At 31.6% G+C, this 21,056-nt stretch overlaps 2 protein-coding genes across 4 annotated transcripts in view; one reads left to right on the forward strand and one right to left on the reverse strand.

Moving 5' to 3' along the window:
* LOC146538129 (leucine-rich melanocyte differentiation-associated protein-like) overlaps positions 1–8,952 on the reverse strand; it is a 13,682-nt gene extending 4,730 nt beyond the window's left edge. Inside the window, exons 1-5 of one of the 3 annotated variants that reach the window (XM_085186859.1) lie at positions 8,720–8,952; positions 3,231–3,316; positions 1,220–1,361; positions 793–932; positions 360–565 (exon numbers count right to left, since the gene is read on the reverse strand). In XM_085186859.1, the coding sequence (XP_085042985.1) occupies positions 360–565; positions 793–932; positions 1,220–1,361; positions 3,231–3,316; positions 8,720–8,770 (625 nt within the window). In that variant the 5' untranslated portion in view covers positions 8,771–8,952. Of the gene's footprint in view, positions 1–359; positions 566–792; positions 933–1,219; positions 1,362–3,230; positions 3,317–3,733; positions 3,764–4,263; positions 4,378–8,719 lie in introns of those variants that run through there. The other 2 variants (XM_085186862.1, XM_085186860.1) reach the window with 2 other exon arrangements.
* A 3,195-nt stretch (positions 8,953–12,147) lies between these two features.
* On the forward strand, positions 12,148–20,105 carry LOC146538130 (aldehyde dehydrogenase 1A1-like). Its single transcript, XM_085186689.1, has 11 exons — positions 12,148–12,246; positions 14,340–14,444; positions 14,652–14,919; positions 15,261–15,377; positions 16,385–16,569; positions 16,800–16,902; positions 17,323–17,507; positions 17,692–17,856; positions 18,523–18,680; positions 19,160–19,232; positions 19,909–20,105. The coding sequence occupies exons 1-11, from the start codon at positions 12,220–12,222 to the stop codon at positions 19,978–19,980; spliced, it is 1,458 nt and encodes a 485-aa protein (XP_085042815.1). The 5' UTR covers positions 12,148–12,219; the 3' UTR covers positions 19,981–20,105.
* Positions 20,106–21,056: the final 951 nt, after the last annotated feature.

A 21,056-nucleotide genomic window follows, 5' to 3' on the forward strand; every position in this document is an offset into this window, starting at 1 on the left:
TAGGGTAGAAATTAACATACTAAATGTTTTATTTCCTCGAGTGGTAATCGAACCCACAACCTGTCGTGTTGACAGTCATACGCTTGTGCGGGCTGTTATTTGTCCATTCAAATATATGCACTTGATATAATAACATTTGCAAATATATCATTAATACGAGATGAATAATAAACACGTGATAAATAATATTGTATGGGTACGATGCCTGGAATAATACGATTCACTTTTCATATAGAGTTGTTTATATATTTTCAAAGTGGATCTACTTTAACAAAAAAAATGTTCTAACCGTCAAAAACACATACAATAATTATCTTTCATATTAGTTTTTTTTTTAAAAAACTAAATAATAATCTTACCTTTATGTTTCCCCAGCGAATTAAAGTCCACAGGCAGTGGTCGTACATTTGTGTTAATGACGGGTGTCACTTTTTGCATATTATCGGTAATAGGTCTCCGCACTCGCATGAACTCTCCGCGTATGGAGGCCTCCCGTCTCTCCGCTAACGAAACACGTCGAGAATCCAGAAATTTAAGATTTTGTAGTTTGTATAAAACGAAATATCTGAAATTTGTTTGTTTAAATTGAATTTTTCCACACAATTAAATAACTGAAGCAATTAGTTATTTATTTATTAGATTTACTGTCAGGTTTTTTGTTCTTTTTGTTTCATTACCCACTTTAAATTATGTTTAAAATTCATATATTCATTTATTTTATATATCTACGAGTAGGTATTATTATCATTTTCTATGAGAAATTTAAATAAGTCTTTAATTTCTTCAACTCACCTATACCTCTGGTAATCAGCATCATCTTTATCCTGGTCTGACAGTTGGTTCGGGCACGCTTTGTTACTTAATAAACTCAAATATGTAATTGATGGAAATTTTTCATTTATTTTGTTTATTAATAATTCCAAATCCGTTATCTACAAATAAAATATGAATATATTTTTAATACCATAAAACAAATAAGGGGGACTTTGTGAGACCGGGACACAAGCGTGCGAGTGCGTGCGGTACAAAGGCCACTCAACAGAATTCGGCGGAAAGTGGGGAGCGGAGTGTCCTAACACTAGTTTCTCTCTGGCTAACCTGATACATGCCACACCAAAGAAAATCTTATATATTTCATTCATTCCTTGAGTGGGAATCGAATCCACAACCTGTGGATATGTGACATTAGTGTTATAACAATAAATTACGTAAAACTTACCTGATTGTTATTTATTGATAGAGTTTTTAATTTCGGTAAATGTGGAAAGTTTAGTGAGTCCCCAATTTTGTTGTTATCTAAAATTAATTCTTCTAATCGAGTAAAGTTCTCTAGCCCTTTCAAAGTTTCTATATTGTTATAACTGAAAAAAAAGGAGATTTTTAAAGTATAATTAGTAACGTAAAATCCTTTAGATAAGATACTTTGCAAAATTTACTTATTTATTTATTAAAAAAATATTTATAATTAGCAAATGCCTTGTAAAAGTGAAAGTAAACATGTCTTTAAATAAACAAATATGTAAAAAAAATACAACGATAGCAATAAACATGCTTAACAAATAATAAATTATAGCAACTGACTCTTCCGTTTATGTTCAACATAATAAAGTCTCGAACTCGATAATGAAGCTTATATTGCGCATAAATATTTTCTTGAATTGAGTAGAAAAATACATTTAAGAAACATAATTAATAAATTGAAGTGGCGTCCATCGAGTACAATTCCGAAGCCTATATGGGTATAAGTAGTATAGGTAGGTAAACGGTCCCATAACCTATACATGCGAAAATAGGGGAAAACGTAATACATAGATCACACTTTATATAGGTATATTTTTTCAGCTTTACGAGAGAGCAAGCTTAGTGTTAAGATACTCGGCTCCCAACTATCCTCTGGATTCTGGAGCCATTGCGTGTTGAGTATCAGAACTCAACCCGCGCTTTCTCTGAACATCAGAGCGAAGAGATGAAAATATTAAATATTCAATTTCCTGGAGTGAGAATCTCTCTATATACTCTTTTTTATAGGCCACGTATGAAAATGAAAAAGGGTTTCAGGGAAGCGAAAATTCAATACATCTAACTTATTAGCCGAATAATACCGTGTTTGAACACATTTCCTGAAATTATATTTGTTCAGTTGAATGTAAACGTTGAAAGGTGGAATCCTAAAAATAATGAGCTTGCTTTCATTAGCAATAACGACTTTGAAAATTTACGCCTGTTTTAATAAAATAAAGATTATATTTATGTTAATTACAAATGCCTTTATTTACCTACTGGTTATTATTGAAAATAAAAAATAAAGTATATGTACATACATTTATAATTAGACTTTTTCCTCTGAAGAGTTTAATTATACCTAAACCAAAATTGGATTGTGCTTCTTGATTTGAATTCTATTTCATATTATGTAGATAACATACTAGTCTAGTAAGCTCTAAGGAGTTCCTAGTAAACTAATTCCTGATTGTAATATTAAAGTTCTGACCGCATCATCGCATCAGCTCGTTGATTCCATAAGCCTCGTCTTATAAGGATAGAATTACGAGTGGGTCAAATTCAGATTCTTATAATTAGTAACACAGAATATAAGTTCGACCTAATATAAAAATATGTTAAAAAAAGAAATAAAGTATGTAACTTTCTGTAATAGGTACCAGTAGGTAGGCGATATCAAACAAACCTTACCGGTTTCGTCCCCCACAACGACATTCATGTAGTTTTACGAGCCATCTCTAAAGATTATCTTTTTTACATATCGACAACGAAAGTAGGCAGTCATTTTTAACTAACCTATAAATCTACAAAAATCTTGTTATATAGGAACTTTAGTAGTTCAACATAAAGAAAAAAATAATATAGATTTAGGTTTTTCGCGCATTGCAAAGCAGGCAGAGGGAACTTGGTTAAGACACTCCATTCTCATTAAGACGCTGACCCTCCCTCCACCAGAAAATGTCTCTGAATACGCCCATGGGTACGCCTACGCCCATATATTTTTTTATCGAACACAATGAATAAATATTTAATGCATAAATTTCTGTAAATATATTAAATGTTATTATAAAAATGTCTTATATGAACACAAGCAAATGTCATACAAAACTCTACCTACAAACTCAATTAGCTGTAACTCAACTAATTTCTAATATTTCATAATAAATGTCATAAAATCTGTCAACAGAATTTGACTAATGAGTTGACCTCGTCAAATGTAATAAACTTACCTTAGGTCTAAGTAATTTACTTTAGAGCCGTACATGTTCCATAATGCCGGCGGTATCCGTTGACAGTCTTGGCCGCAATAGCTTAACTGAAAAGAAGTACTTATTTAATAATAACATAATAAAACATATTTACTATGTACCTAAAGTAAATATATTTTTTTGAGGCTACTCGTGGCGCAGGGGCGTGTGATTGTAAACGTGATAAGTTGTGGGCTCGTGGTCGGGGCAAATCGCGGCGTTGAATTCCGCCACTCAACACGCAATGCCTTCAGAATACGGCGGAAAGTGAGAAACGTAGAGACGACGGAGTGTCACGGCGGCCTCAAGTTATATATAAATTTAATACACTTTTTACAAGAATTAGGGCTAATTACGTACTACGCGACTAAAGATGTTTTAGGACGTAGGAGGTATGTCAATATGTGATCGATCACTTCAGCGGTGAAATATGTACTTAGAACTCCAGAGTTATTTACCGTATCAATTTCACTAAAGAAACTTACCATCAATGCCAACATATGGCGAAGCTAAAAATATACCTTTTGATAACTATTGATATCAAAAGGAGTTTATTTTTAGCTTCACCATATGTCTCATGCATACAGGAGGGCAGGTAGTATACAGGAGGGCTGTTCCCCACTTTTAGCTGAATTTTCAAGAGAGAACGGTGCGCTTTGTCAAGCAATAAATGTTTTGCATCGAATCCACAAACGTCGCATTTACATTTTATAGTCACACGCTGAGCTCCTGCATCACGACGGCTTCTTTAAGAAAATTAGAATGACCTCTACCGGTTTGACTGGTTTCATATAAACAAAAACAAAATGAACCTAACTCTCGTATTTACAATATATAACTCGCAAATTCTAATTACTCTAAATATTAACAAACATCTAACAAATGGCTCGGTACACTAATAATAATTAATACATAAATATTTATATTATAATTTAGAATTCTCAACTCATAAATAATAGATGAGGTAAGCGTTGATGTTGATATATTATAATTAATTGCTTATAATTATTATTACCAAAAACTTTATTTGTTTCTGATATTCTATTACAATAGTTTCAAAATATATAGGGCATCCTGCACATATCTAAAGATTATTCGGTACTTTAGCGTTTTCTTATCTTCCAGGCAAAAATTTTTATAAGTAATATTTACAAGACTACAAAATATGAAATTATTATAACTAATAAAATTGTTATAATAAAGACCACGTTATCGATTTACCAAGGACTGCATGAAGAGATAACCCAAACCTAAATCTAGGTTGTCATAATTTATACAAATAAATATATAGTCTAAAAACAACTGTTTTTGTATTTATGTTACATCTAGACCTGTTTACGAGAGCGCCAGTGGGCTTTCAAAAATAACTAAGAAAGTTAAATTTAAATTTACTTTAATTAAAATAAGAACAAAGTTTTATGTTCTTATAACTAACTTAAAATTAACTTAACTAGTGAATCGACCGAGCAGAAGTGCATGCTCTAATCGACTAAAGAATAAAATATAGAATAATTAATACTAAAACACTACGTTTGTTTCTCATGGCATGAGGGGATTCGCGTTACATACGCCGAACGCTGATTAGGCGCCTACCTGTACCGTTCTCACGTCATGAGGCAACATAACTATCTTTTATACGAAAAATATTAATTAATTCAATATTTTTATTTACATTTTATAGTCGTTGTATTTTTTAATTTTAATATGGGAGACAAATAAAATGCTGAACAAATAATAATAATTTCTAAATTAAAATTTTAAATGTTATGTTCATTGTAAATACTTATGGGCTCCATTGTGATATTTATCTAAACGCGTTTAAAAAAAAAACAACCTAGTACATAATTAAGGTACATTTAAAAACTAGTAGTCCGCCCACGCCACGGATTCGCCCGCTCTTAATATACGGTTATCTATTTAATTCTATTAAGTGTATGTAGTTAGAGAAAATTGTTTGATTATTTTGTATGAATATTTTTAGTTAGATACTGATATACACAAAATGAATCGTAATTTAAACAAGAATGTGATATTTAACAGAAAAATGTTTGGTTATTAAATAATATGTATCTGGGAGGTACATACTATAGTGCGATGAACGCAGTTATTTCTGTGTAAATTCCGGATAAAAAGTAGCCTATATTTTATTTACCCCACAACCGCCATTTTGATATGATTCAAAAAAATAAAAATCAGTTCAGCTCTGAAAATAGCTTGGATAAACAGAAAGGTAGACAGACATTTTTAAAATCATTTGTTCGTGTATTAATATCGTGTTATTTATATGTATAATAATATTAATAATCATGTGTAATATGTAGCATGGTAGGTAGCGGTACAATTTCTCACAGTAATTATATAGTTGTGACGAGACATTTAAAATCCTTTTCTAATTCAAGAGGATGAATTATCTTCATTTTCTTGATGTGGTGCCAAGGCAAAACGCGGTGTTGAGTTGCACCACTCAGCTCGCATCTAAAAAATTGGACTGCCTTCTCTTCTATACGCGGGTTTCAATAAAAAAATATAACACTTATGTCAAAAAATTATAACAATACGAGTAGGTTATACATCCATTATAAAATTAAGCTTTAACGTTATGTATTTATTTAAGCATAATATAAGGTAATGATATTCTTAAAGTCGAGTTACAGTTCTACTAGCTCTAGTCATCAATATGCAATTGCAAATAAGTTGGAGCTCACGCTGCAAGTAGTTATATAAATAAACCGGAGAGAATTGGTATTACCATACATTCAGAGATAACAAATGCAACGTTGTAATTATAATTTATATACAATATATTATCTATATATATAAAATCGAAAGGTCACTCACTCATCACGAAATCGCAGAAACTACATGTGCTAGGAATCTCAAATTTTGCATAGGAGTTACTTATAGGACGTAGGTGCTCGCTAAGAAGAATTTGCAATATTCGATTTCTAAGGGGTTGTTTTTGGGGTCGAAAGTTTGTATGAAACTTCGTTACTACAAATGCTAGAAGTATCAAATTTTGCATAGACGTCACTAGGACGTAGTCATGGAGACAGAAATTAATAATAACATAGTTCACGCGGGTGAAACCGCGAGCGGGCCGCTAGTGTAATATATATATCAATCCAGCACACAGCTGGGTAGACTGAGCGAACCTAGTGTTAAGATACGCCGTTCTCACTTTCCGCCTAATTCTGGAGGCATTGGGGAAATCTGAGCGAAGAAATGGAAATATGAATCTAAAAATTTTTTTTGTTAAAACTGATATACAATTTAGTAAGACTTACTTATATGACATAGTTTATATTATATAGATATATAACCTTTTTTTTAGTACAATAAGTCACAAATGTTATTTCCAAGAACAATAATACAGCTGTAATACGAGTTAAACGTAATTGGAAGCTTTTGCAGTAAACGTATGTCATTTGTGGGGAGCATAAAATTTAACTATGCTTTTGAAGTTTTTATTTCGTCTCATTTTGCAGTGGCGCGGCGTTATCTTTATTGTAGGTCACTTTACCGCGTCTTTATTGGTTTCCTTCTATATATTTTTGCTATGTTTTCATAAAGTATACAGTGATAAACAATTTTCTTGATAAATATAATGTTACTACTGAGGCCACTCGTGGCGTAGCGGTATAAAGTGTGATTGTAAACGCGACTGATTGTGGGTTCGATTACCACTTGAAGAAATGGGATATTTATTTAAATGTATATTTCCATTTCTTCGTTTACATGATGAGGCAAAGCACGGCGTTGAGTTTCGCCACTCAACACGCAATGCTGGAGTATCTTAACACTAGATTCCCTCTGCCTACACTGGTGTATGCGGGATAGAGCGAAAATAATTTTAAAATACATTAATATGACTCAATTTCTTTAATTTAAATATTTCGAGACAGACTCTTCGAGATTTATACTGTCTTAGTTCAAGATTGCATAATTATCCAATGCTAACAACATAGCTAGCTTTTGAATAAAAAAAAACTGGTTCTATGATTACATAATTGTCTAAATATAAAGTATTGCATAGGCAGTCGGAGGGGCACAAGTTTGTGAGTGTAAACGCAATAGATTGCAGGTTCGATTCCTACTCGAACGAGAAGTGAAATTTTTAATATTTCCAATTAGCAATGCCTTGAAAAATTCGGCAGAAAGTGGCGAACAGAGCATCTTAGCACTAGGTTCCCTCTTCCTACATTGCTATGATAAAAGTAATGTCTATGGAAATATTAATAGGAAAGAAATATATTCCATAACAATAGACAGTGTATAAGAAATAACAATAATAAAAAGATAAACTTACAAGTGTTAGGTAAAATTATTTAAACACAAACATTTTTTACAATCATTTTTCAAATGCTTACTACTTAGAAGTAGAAAGTACTTTTACTAGTTTACATCTATTAGTTAAAGTTATGTCGTATTTTCCCACATACTGCCTATTTAAAAAATTTAATTATAATAATAATAGAATTTATAAATTCAATTTTAGGTATATTTTTGCAGCTTCACACTGTCCCAACACATTGCAGAGTAGACAGAGGGAACCTAGTGTAAAGACATTCTGTTCCTCATTTTCCACAACATTTTTAATGGATTGTGTATTAAGTGGCAGAACTCAACGTCACCCTTTACTTTGTTACTAGAGTGAGGAAATAGAAATATTAAATATTTCTGTCACCCGAGTGGAAATCAAACTCACAATCATTGTGTTGCAACAGTCACATGATTGTGCCTCTGCACCGCAACAGCCTAAAATTACAATTACTCTAGGAAATCGAGTGTTTTTTTTCTATAATTGATTATTAAGGTGGTAGGAACAGAAAATTTAACACTACATTTTTCTATGTGGAATAAAGAGTAAAACTTATATAGTATACACAACTGAAAGAAAATATTTATAAAATACTAATGAGGAACTTTGAATTATGGTACAATTATAGTAATAACAGCCTAATTTACATTTATGGAGCTGCTTAATTCACATTACAGTTAAGAATGTTTTTATTTAATGGTAAGAGCTGTTTTTACATCATATATTTATCAAGTATTATTGAGATCTATTTCTGGTGAGACTCAGCAGTAAGGCAAATTTGACAAACAGATACACAATGTATGGTATGATTAAAATTAACTTCTCAGTGATAAAAGGATTAAAGAAATTAGATATTAATAATGCTAATTTCTATCCCTTCTATGCTACTTCTTTTTTTTATTTTTTACACATAATTATGTGTATATGTATGTGTTTTATATTTACAATGAAATTTATTTTAATTATTACACATGGATTTTACTTCCATTAAGTTTTGTATGAATATCTAGACAATAAAATAACAACTAGGAACTATAGAATTCTGTTATTCAGCTGTTGTTACAGAATGAGCTTTATGATAATATGTTGCTATGAAATACAGTGAAGTAGCTTGTAAGTAAATAAATTAAAAAGATAACGCAAATTTACTTACTCGATTTTTGTCATAGGATAATGCGAATGCATTAATATGAGAAGATTCCATTTTTAAGTTTCACTTCTATAAAGGAAAATTAAGATGTATACTTAATGCTTAAAATGTTCAATAAAATTATGCGAGTATTTAAATTTTAACATATCATAAGTCACAACAAAAACAAACACTTCTTTGAACGTAAGTCAAAACAAAGACCTAAAAGTAAGAGCTGGTAAGAACTAAAAAGTAAGAAGTTTATATTGAATTGACAATGACAGATTTAGAGATGTCAAATTGAAATCGGTTCGATTCGATTCGATAATCGATAGACAAAAATCTATATTTGTAGTCGTTAGACAACTAAGCAAAGAAAACTTTTAAAAAGTAATCATTAACTTTATATCAATAAAATAAAAAAAATGCCATAACATATTTTTTTACATAGTTACCCTATCTAAATAAACTGTTATGGCATTTTAAACATGCTTAGGTACAAAAAAAATGAACATTTAAAAAAAAAGAAACATTTTTGAGGACCATTTGGCGCCCATTTGTGGGTAGCACCCGGGGCTTGTTGATCCACTACTACTGTATTAAGAATTCCCATTAATTACTTTTACCTACTTTGTTAATTTCAATTAGGTACTCAGCTATTTTTTCTATTTTTATTTTCCTTACTTATGTCTACTTATTATTTTTCGGCTTATTTTTATTATTTAAGTTTATATTTTCTTATTATTTCTATTCCTAAATATATTAAAGCGGGCGAAGCTGCGTGAGTCTGTTCGTATAATTATATATTTTTATTATATACGTCACGCAGTATTCCGGCAAAGTACGCAGAGGGAACCTAGAGTTAAAACACTATGTACCCATTTCTTTTCTTTTCTGGAATTCAGGAGGCATTGAGTGTAGTAGTGAATCTCAATGCCTCGATACCAGAGCGAAGACATGAAAATATTCAATATTTCATTTCTTCAAGTGGAAATTGAACTCACAATCAATTAAAGTAACACGCCTGCGCCACGACCTTCACCACCGCCAACTGGCTTCATTATTTATATCTATACTTTAACTTAAATTACCTATATCTTTGCTAATAATAAAATCGTAACGGATCTATGACTATACATGCTATATATGTATACAAAAAAAAATTATTGGCTTGTCATAGACCCATTACCAATTAATATAAAATGTGTGTCTGTTCATCTGCGCGTTTGTTTACGCTAATCTTAGAAATGAATAAATCTATTAAATTACAGTTTTCATTATTTTATTGTTTGCAAAGTTCCTTTAAAGTTTAACATTTAGTGTTTGTTTTATATTAGATAATTTAATTTTTAACAAAAAACAAACCGACTCCCAACAATAAACTAAAAAGTAAAAATACATCTACTTAACATAAAGACTGACAGACAAAATGTACTTTGACATAAAATATAAACAGGACATGAAATATTTATTTAAATATATATTTCCATTTCTTCCATTCCATTTCTTTAAAGTGGGGAACGGAATATCTTAATATTAGGTTCCCTCTGCCTACCCTGCTGTGTGCGGGATACAGCGTGAAGCTAATTTTGATTTTTTACTGTCGTATGTAAGTGCAGATATTATTTTTAAAATGATAGGTATTAATTATTATTCGAAAATGAAAGTAATGCAGATAAAATTCATAATTATGTTGGTCAAATGAGCAAAGCCGGGAGCGGCTCGCTAGTTTTTAAGATTTACTTACATCCGTGTAAACAGGTACTGATTCCGGATAGTCATTATTATTTTTTGATAAAAATGCATTTAAAAAAATAGATTAAATAGAAATTATTTGATAAATAATAAGGCATGAATAAGCAGTAAATTAAATTAATTGTACTATTTATAGATTTCAATAAGAAATGACCTTAAAAATAATAGCTTTAAAGTTCACAATTACTATTATAATATATTTTTTGATTAATCTATGTATATAATAAATAATTAAAATAGAATTGTTTGTACACGGAAGATATTTCATAATTTTTATAATCGGGATTTGAACCTGCGCTTCTTGGACTGTCTCCAAGGTACGAGTAAAACGGTATTTTTCTTCCTAAGTGTGGAAAAACATTTTAAAATGTTAAAAATAGTTTCGGGTATACGAGTAACTACTTTTTTTATTGATTACTTTTGTAGTTATGGTTACGAAAATGTTTCAAGTTAAATTATAAATAATATGTTTGCTATTAATATGAAATTTTTCATTAATTTAATTCTAAATTTAATTGAATATGATGACTAAATTTCGTAAGTGAATGACCACCACGACCACGAATTTCTGGGTGTGTCATACAAAGGTTAGTTAGTTTTTGATTTAAATCAGGTATAATAAAATATTCAAAATTAGGTCACTCTTTAAGGGTCATAAGCTCGGTAGTATTTAAGATATGGGTATTCACACTTTTTTGGATAATAATTTTTAGAAAACATAAACATTTTAATTTTTATATAATTTTTGATTTTTATACTCTCTTTTCGTTTCTAACACTTTTAATAAGTAAAAAATGATTTATATAATTTATTTACATCCACTTATTCACGTTATTTATCTTTCCAATTTTTATGTAGATATTTGAAGTCGGTTTAATTATTTAATTATAATATTTATAATTACTTAATGAGACCGTCGTGGTGCGAGGGCAGAAGACTGGGGGGACTGTGGGTTCGATTCCCACTCTGAGGAATGAGTTATTATTTAGCATTCATTTCTTCGCTCTGACACCGAGGCAAAATGTCCGATTGCTTACTACTGGTTGCTTTTGTTTCACGTATTCTCAAATTATAACAATTACCCATTATAATATTCTTATTCTTATTCATTATAATATTTATATACCATTCTGTAAAATAATTTTCTAAAATATAATCAGATTAAATGTTAATAATAACAAAGTAATATGGCTAATTAAAGACAAAACAATGTTTGCGTAATGCTGTAAAATGTTTGAAAACTTCTTCTGTGCGTTTATCGACGCTAATCTCAAAAATGGTTCAACCGATTTAAATGTAATTTTACTATAAACTATAATAAGTTTAGTAAGCTTCCAGTAACATTTTTGTTGTTTATTTAAATCATTATTTAAAAAAAAAAGTCATATCGACGTAAAGTATTATGAGCGACTAAATGGTTGTAAAATAATTGTTTTAATAAATTGGCTGAAACTTTCGTTTTCAATGTATAAACATTCAAACACGTAATATTAATAGAAGACGAAACGAATATAAATAAATAATTAGTAAATAAACAATTGTATAGTTCAAGCGGGCGAAGCCGTGAGCTCATCGCTAGTTGTAATACAAATTACCAATAATATACATATATAAACAGATAAAAATATTAATAGTATATATATGCATTGTTTGATTAAGAATTCCGAAAATAAGATTAGGCCAACATTCAAATTACTCCCAGATATAAATTAGTCAGTCTTTGATCATCTACACAGTATTGCTAGTTTAGTTGCCAATACAACAGCAAGATGGCCCCGGAAGTTAAATATACAAAGGTAAGTTGTTTTAGATTTTTATATGATATAATTATATTATATAATTTTTTTTTACCATATTGGTTTGTAATATTTATTATTGTCTCAAATTCACATAGTGTTAAAGTTTTTAAATTATACCACACAATATTTTGACTCTATTTATACATAATTATTTCAAACAATAATAAATTTTGTATTGTTTTTCATTAATTATAAAGTTAGTTATTATTTAGTTGTACATTTCATCCCCTATATGTTAGGGTAAGCGGAAGCCTTGGGAACCTAGTATTAAGATACTCTGTTCCTCATTAAGACACTTTCGTTCCCCAATTTGCCTGCCTAATTCTCGAGGCATTAAGTGTTGGGTGGGTGAATTCAACGCCGCGCTTCGCCTGGTTACCAGGCGAAGCGCGGCGTTGTGGAAATAAACATAATAAATATTTCATTCTTCCAAGTGGGAATCGAACCCATAAACATCGCGTTTACAGTCACACTTTATGCCCCTGCGCCACGACTGGCTTTAATTTAACAAAACAGTTTCGATCTCAATTATTTCGATAAATTCGTGACTAAAAAATATTTTACTAAACAGTATTAAATTTCTATAACTTATAGAAAATTTAGTGTCGTTTGCAGTAATTGTTTAATATTACGTGTAATTTGTTATACTTTAACAATTTTCCCATAACGTTATTATATACGTGTTAATGGTCCTGTTTTAGTCTAAAAAGAAAAAAAACTCTTTTCCTCCACTATGTCACAATAAATAGCAATTCTTATGCAATATAAGCTAAACTAAATAATGAAAATATATCAATATTATTTAAAAATTAACTTAGCGTAGCTCTAAAATTTATAGTCTCATTTTGTATTTCTCATGCCATTCGTAGAATCCGATACTGAAATAATATAATAGGTAATATAATAAACTGGGATTCACTTTTATAAATTTACTTACAAATTTGCTATTTTTATTTTTTTTCTCGTGTTTTCGTAAAAATATTACAACGCTATAGTGTAAAGACTGTTTTAAATATTTTGTTAACTTGTAAGCATTCAAAATCGTGGAAAATATCTTCAATTATCGTATGGCATCAATAAACTATAATAAAAAAAAATATAGTATATTTTCTTTTTCTATAAATAAATACTAAGCCTACATCCATACAAGTAAATAAATAAATTATAATTATAATTACCAATAAAATGAATGAAAAAAAAAACTAAATAATTAATAAAGATCATTCAATTATATATTTATTAATAGTATTTGCTTTGTCATTATGTCTATACCAACATTGTTTTTCTTCAATTACCTAATGATCGGTTAATTATAATTTGCAAATACTATGATTAACTACGATAAAAGATATAAGATAAAACAAAATGACTCCAATCAATCATATTTTTACATATTATTATAATTTTCTTTATTTCATTGCTGATTTAATATTATTTTTATCAACGTACCTTGTAATCGTATATCAATCAAGTTTTGTAATTTGTAAAATCAAGTCAATCGTATATCAAGTCAGTTTTACATCCGGGAATATTATAATCCAAAAAATTATTACTCGAGGCCGTCGGTCGTGGCGCAGCGGCACAAGGTGTGACTGTAACGCAATGGTTGTGGGTTCGTTCCCCACTCGAGGAACTGAAATATTACCAGAGCGAAGAAATAAAAATATAAACATTTATGTTTATATTTTTATTTCTTCGCTCTGGTGTCGAGGCAAAGCGCGGCGTTAAGTTCTGCCACTCAACACGCAATGCCTCCAAAATTCGGCCGAAAGTGGGAAACGGAGTGTCTTAACACTAGGTTCAATCTGCCTACCCTGCGCGGGATACAGCGTGAAGCTGATTTTTTTTGATTACTTTTATTTAATTTTAAAGGAACAATGTTCTTTTGAAATTATTTTTTTTATGTTGCTATTGAAAATACTTTACCTACTTAGCCTTTTAAATAAAGAAGAGAAGTTCCAACATTTTTTTATTAATTGAACGCAAGCATTTTAACCGGTACGTTAAATAATATTCTGAAAATCAGAGAAGGTTTTTTTGTATACAAAATTATTCATAGATACGCGTCTTAATTATAATATTTTTTACAGATTTTCATCAACAACGAATGGGTGGACTCTGTCAGTGGAAAAACTTTTGAAACTTTCAATCCCCACGATGGTTCCGTCATAGCAACTGTTGCTGAAGGAAATAAGGTAAGTAATCCACTACCGACCAATAAATTGGTTCTTACTTGACGAAGATATTAAGCATAAATATAAATATATTTAAAAAAAACACTAAATCATACAAATTTTCACATTGTAGATTTTGATATATTTTAGGTTTATACCAACTACATGTATTCTTTATATATTTTTGTCAATTTCTAAAATGACTTATTTAAAATTTAAATTTAACAGGCAGATATAGATATTGCAGTGCAAGCGGCTAAGCGGGCATTCCATCGTAATTCAGAATGGCGTTTGTTAGACGCGCAGGCGAGAGGCAAATTACTTTACAGATTCGCGGAGCTAGTTCAAAGAGATATAAATTATCTTGCACAACTAGAGACTTATAATAATGGCATGATATCAAACAATTGTAAAAAATTTGTCGAAGGTGGCGTAGATGTTATAAAGTATAACGCGGGATTGGCTGATAAAATTGTTGGTACAACGATACCTCTAGGTAAGTCGGATATTATTATTTTTACTGTAAGCACGACAGATTGTGGATTCAATTCCCACTCGAGGAAATGAAATACGCAAAGCTAGGTGTTAAGTTCGGCCCCTCTACACGTTATGCCTCCAGAATTCGGCAGAAAGTGGGGAGTGGAGTGTCTTAACTAATACTAATAGACTAATACTAGGCTCCCTCTGCCTACCCTGCTACCTACGGAATATTTGTGATAAATCACTATTTTTTTTCCAGCAAAGTGTTTATGCCAAAGTAATATTTGTATTGTTCCTGCAAAATTTCAATATATGTATTTAAATTTTTTAATAGTTATAAAACTTCTATATATATAGGTAACGATGCGTTCGGCTATACTGTTAAACAACCAGTTGGTGTTTGCGCTTTGATCCTGCCTTGGAACGTGCCCATCTTGATGTTTATCAATAAAGTGACAGCCGCACTGGCCGCGGGTAAGCTAATAGATTGTGTTTAAATTCGACGTCAAATAATTTTATTCAAAACTAGCGGACGCGCGCAGCTTCGCTTACTTATTTAGGGGTGAATTCTAATAAACCATGAAACATATGTTCAATGAAATATGTTTAAGAATCTAAATTTCAAATTTTATAAAAGCTGGTAGCGTTTTAAAAATTTTTCCAAACAAACTTTCAACCCCTTATTTGCACCCTTAGGGGATGAATTCTAGAAAACCATGAAACACATGTTCAATTAAATACTTTTAAGAGTCTGAATTTCAAATTTTATAAGAATCGGTGCCGATTTAATTTTTTTTCCATACTAACTTTCAACCCCTATTTAGCCCCTTTAGGGTTAAAATTTTTCAAAATCCCTTCTTAGTGGATGTCCAGATTACGAAAGTAAATATCTGTCCAAATTTTACGTTTCTACCATGAGCGGTTACGGCTGTGCGTGCGTCTTACCTCAATCAGTGAGGACAAGTCCTTTTATATATATAGATAGATATAGATAGATAAGAAATTACAAGCTTAATTTTTTTAACGTCAATTGTTCAAATTGCATTAATATAGGAAGTAGTTTCGCCTTCAGGAGGGTCGATGTATTTCCTGGCTTAAAGGAGGTATGAGCAGTCTTGGCCGTTTTTTCCATGACTGTAATATGAATATCGAGTATAGGTCTAACGATATTAACTGGATTAGTTTTAGTTGCCTTGTTAGACGAAGAGGGTGCCCCTTTCGGCGTGGTCAATACATGTCTTCTAAAATTGTACAGTACGACCCACAAGTCGTGGTCGCCCTAAAGTTAAGTTTTCTGAACTTCTGCGCATTTTTCACTTGAAAATAAAATAATCAAAATAAGAAAATTCCTAAAATGAAATCTCCACAGCCATATACACTAAAGTTTAGGGCGATATTGAAGGCGCCACGACTCGTCAATTGTACTGTATTGTTTTACCCGCCAGACATAAAATATGTTAATATGACGTATTATCGACCAGGTTGTACAGTAGTAGTGAAACCAGCGGAACAAACCCCCCTAACTGCATTAGCTCTGGCTGCTCTGCTAGCTGAAGCGGGCGCACCTCCAGGCGTAGTCAATGTGGTCCCCGGCTTTGGAGAAACGGGAGCAGCTTTGACCCATCACCCGCTAGTCTCTAAGATATCATTTACTGGATCTGTAGAGGTAAGTGGAGATTTTGAGTTGAATTCCACGGAGAATTGAACGGAGTATCTTAACACTAGGTTGCTTGACCTGATATGTGAAAATATTAAATATTACACTGGCTCGCGTGGGAGTCGAACCCACAACCTGACGCGTTTGTAGTCACATTTTGGGCCTCTGAGGTACGACTGGCCTCTAAATCTTACTAATACTTAATTTTAATCATTAATTACACATTTAATTTCCTTTAGGTAGGCAAATTAATTCAACAGGCGGCTGGAGTTAACAATTTGAAACGAGTGTCTCTGGAACTTGGTGGAAAGAGTCCACTTATCATTATGAACGATGCTGACTGTAAGTATATATAATTACATTAAATATATTACTTTTTTACCCTATTTACAAAGGCATGAGGTAAAATATAAGCAAATCAAAAAAAGGCTGTTTTATAGGTGACGATTGATGGAACTTAATATACTAGGTATATTAAGTAACAAAACATATCTATGGATTTATGGATGTTAATAATATTATTTTTAACATATAATTAATTTCTTCGCTCTGGCAACAGGGCAAAAGCCTGGCGTTGAGTTCCGCCACTCAACACGCAATGCCTCGAAAAATTCGACGGAGAGTTGGCAACGGAGTGTTTTAACACTAGGTTCCCTAGGTTCCTATCCTGCTACGTGCGTGATATAACTTAAAGATAAGAATTTTTCTATCCCGAAGATGTAAAAAAACTTTAGAAAATGTTCAAAAACAATATTTTTTTAGTAAATATTGCGGTGCCATATGCAGCTTTTGGAGTGTTTTGTCATCAAGGACAAATTTGTCTAGCGGCATCCCGATTATACGTACAGTCGGGGATTTACGATGAATTCGTGCAAAAAGCTGTTGAATATGCTAAAACATTGGTGATAGGAAATCCTGCTGACGAAAAAACTCAACATGGACCGCAGGTTAGTATGAAATATGATTTTTTTCGCTCAAACATTTAAAAAGTATTAAAAAACTTGGCGGACAGTCAGGAATGAGCGTCTTAACATTAGGTTCCCTCAGCCTACCCTGCTGTATACGGGATACAAGGTGAAGCTGATTTAATTTTTTCTTAATTAATTAATTACCTAATCATTTATTTTGTAGATTGACCAAGTAATGTTAGATAAGGTCCTGGGTTATATAAAGAAGGGTCAAGAAGAGGGTGCCAAATTACTAACTGGCGGTAAAAGAATCGGAAACAAAGGCTTTTATGTCGAACCTACTGTGTTCTCCGATGTTACAGATGATATGATAATTTCTAGAGATGAAGTAAGTAAATTATTGTTTTAAAAGTGTTATTTTTTAGGGTTGGGTACTTTAGAAGGAAAAAAACGGAATCCTTACAGGATCACTTAGCTGTTGTGCGTTTGGCCGTCTGTCGAGACCTCCATTATTTATCTCCAGATCGCGTGGTTATATCAAACTGAAATTAATATCAAATATTTAGGTCTACGGTCTCTTGGAGCACTGAAAAAAATCCAACTGTTTTCTGCGTCAACGCAACCAAAAGATAGTATCTTTTCATTGAATTTTAAAAATTTATGAAATTCGCCGCTTAATCAATATCTATAGGGTGCTCCTTGTGAACCTATAGTTTTCATAACTAGTTATGAGAACATGTACAGCGTAGTTATGAGAACTACTGGTTTTTCTTAAAAGTATTTTTCTTTTCTAAATGTGGAATACATCACTTTAATTTTATAATTCGGCGGAAAGTGGGGAGCGGAGTATAAACACTTGATTCCCTCTGTCTTCCCTGCTATGTGCGGGATACAACATGAAAAAAAGTTTTAAAAAAATTATAGGCACCAAGTATACCAGGATCAGGCTTCGACTTTAACATAAATAAAATAATTTATTTTGTTTAAATTTGATTTTATCTGTAGAATAAATATTTTTCTTTATATAAATATAAGCTATATTTACTTTAAACAGATATTCGGTCCAGTGCAGAGTATTTTAAAGTTTGAAACACTTGAGGAGGTAATAGATCGCGCGAACGATACCAACTTCGGTCTCGCCGCTGGAATATTCACCAGTTCCGTGGAAAATGCTTTACAGTTCTCGAAGCATGTGGAAGCTGGTACAGTGTGGTTAGTATATTATTATTTTATATTTATTATTACTTCTATTATTATAAAAATAGTTTACGCTTCGCCTTTTTAGAAGTATAAAGAGCGAAATAAAATATATTTGGGAAATAAAATGAATCCGTCGTCGCACAGCGGCACAGCATATGACTGTCAACGCGACGATTGTAAGTTTGATTTTCTTTAGAGGGAATGAATAATTTTTATCCTCTCGCTCTTGTTTCTTTTTTTTCTCTTGTTTCTTGATTTTGATGATTCTTTTTTATTGGTAAGGATACCTTTCAAAGGTGGTAAGGATGAGAGTTTGGTTAGGTTTTCATTATGGGATCCGGTTGAAGTCGTTTTTTTTTTTGTTAATAGTTATATATTATTATTCAACAATTTTATTAGTTATGGGTTTATATGTGTACAAAGAAGAGTAGGCAGAGGGAACCTGGGAACCTTGCTTAATAAATTAAGTTTAAGTTATTGTTTAATTTCAGGGTAAACACTTATTTTATGACTAGGCCTCAAATGCCATTTGGAGGATTTAAGGAGTCTGGAATTGGAAGGGAAGAAGTAAGTTTCGATTCCTTTTTAATATTATGAGACATTTATGGTAGGGGAGCCGAAGGCAGATTAATATACTGGTGGATTTCTTGGACTCGGTTAAGTACTTCCACCAAATATGAGCCACATATATGGTGGAAGTACCACCTGTCCGCCTACGATAAAGGGTCAGATTAGTAAAAAAATGAACATCTGAAATATTCGAGGGTGTCAGATTAGGGTAGAGTGAGTTAGTTATTTCACAATTTGAGAATGACGTAAAGAAGGGGCCTACAAAGTTGTTAAAAAAATGTTATCTCGACATTCTTGAGCGTGACAATTTTTTTTAATTGAAAGAAAATAATTCAAGGATTATGAAAAATATTTATATTATAATATTGAGGCCAGTCGTGGTGCAGGGTCGCAAAGTGTGCTGCAAGATCGACTGGTCGTGGGTTCGATCCTCACTCGAGGAAAGGAAATATTTATTTAAATTTATATTTTCATTTCTTCGTTCTGGTGTCAATGCAAAGCGCGGCGTTTACTTCCGCCACTTAACACACAATGCCTTCAAAATGTGGAAAATATTTAATGCATACCCTGCTACATAAATAAATAAAAAAGTAAAAAAAAATAGCAATTTAACCGCAACGTCAATAAAAATGTTTGTTAATTTTTAATAACAAAATATTTTATATTTTTCAGTGGACTGACTGGCGTTGAATTGTTTTTAGAGGAGAAAACAGTAACGATGGCTATGAAAAAGGTGTTTTAATATATTAAACTTAAATATCAATAATAGATTTTCTACGGTATTAGGTACATTTTGTATTTATAATTGTTTTGTTATTTTCATTTGTTGTCAATATAATGATTACAATAAAATGTAATATATAATTATTTTTGGTTATTATTAGGTACGTATACCCCATCTTAAGAAAAAACTCTGATCTTTACTTGACTTGTACATATATTTATAAAATTCTTTATGTTGGAATCACTCTTAGATATTAGAAAAAAAAAAACATATCATACAATACAAACCTTACAAGTTATAACAGTTACATATCTTGATCGAAGCTGTTTTTTAAACTAATCATTAATTTGAGGCCAGTCATGGCGCAAGGGCAGACGCGTGTGACTGTAAACGCCACAGGTTATGGGTTCGATTTCCAGTCGAGAAAATAATATATTTATTATTTCTATTTCTTTGCTCTGGTGTCGAGGCAAATCGCGGCTCTGAATTTCGCCAATCAACTCACAATGCCTCCAGAATTTGGCAATGGGAAATGGGGAACGGAGTGTTAACACCAGGTTCCCTCTACCTACCCTGCTGTGTGTAGCATAAGGGTGTGTTTGTTATTTAAGCCTCACGCAGTATCTGCAGTATTTGCATATTTAAGTCTCACACAGTGCTGTATCTATTTCATTAGCGCATCTAGAGATGTTTTCTGGAAGGGGCCTGGACTTTACCTTTGAACACATAACCTGTCACGCTTACAGTTACACGCCAGCGTCATTACTATGATTACCACCACCTGGCCTCATTATCTATATCTATACTTTAAATTAAATCACATTATCTATATCTTTGCTTATAACACAATCGTAACAGATGACTGTACGTGCTAGAAAATTAAAAAATACCAAAAAAAACCTTATATCGCGTACGCTATGGAAATTATTGACATTAAAACAAAGTGATGTACTACAGTTTTATCGAGGAGATCAATATTAGCGTCGATCAACAGAAAAACCAACAATAAGACATTTTTTTTTTAAATAATTGTTCGGGTTCTGTTACTTTGTTAAGATAGATAGGGGGAGAACTTCGAAAACACAGTATTAAAG

The sequence above is a fragment of the Heliconius melpomene genome, chromosome 6, assembly GCF_056956725.1.
Source record: "Heliconius melpomene rosina isolate 202511_hmr_F chromosome 6, ASM5695672v1, whole genome shotgun sequence".
In the NCBI taxonomy this organism is placed as follows: Eukaryota; Metazoa; Arthropoda; class Insecta; order Lepidoptera; family Nymphalidae; genus Heliconius; species Heliconius melpomene.

Bases quoted from the DNA above. Each gene is read 5' to 3' on its own strand.
- LOC146538130 (XM_085186689.1), top strand. From the start codon at position 12,220: ATGGCCCCGGAAGTTAAATATACAAAG. The intron at 18,681-19,159 runs GTTAGTATATTA...GTTTAATTTCAG, and splicing joins GTGGAAGCTGGTACAGTGTG to GGTAAACACTTATTTTATGA. The intron at 19,233-19,908 runs GAAGTAAGTTTC...TTTATATTTTTC, and splicing joins AGTCTGGAATTGGAAGGGAA to AGTGGACTGACTGGCGTTGA.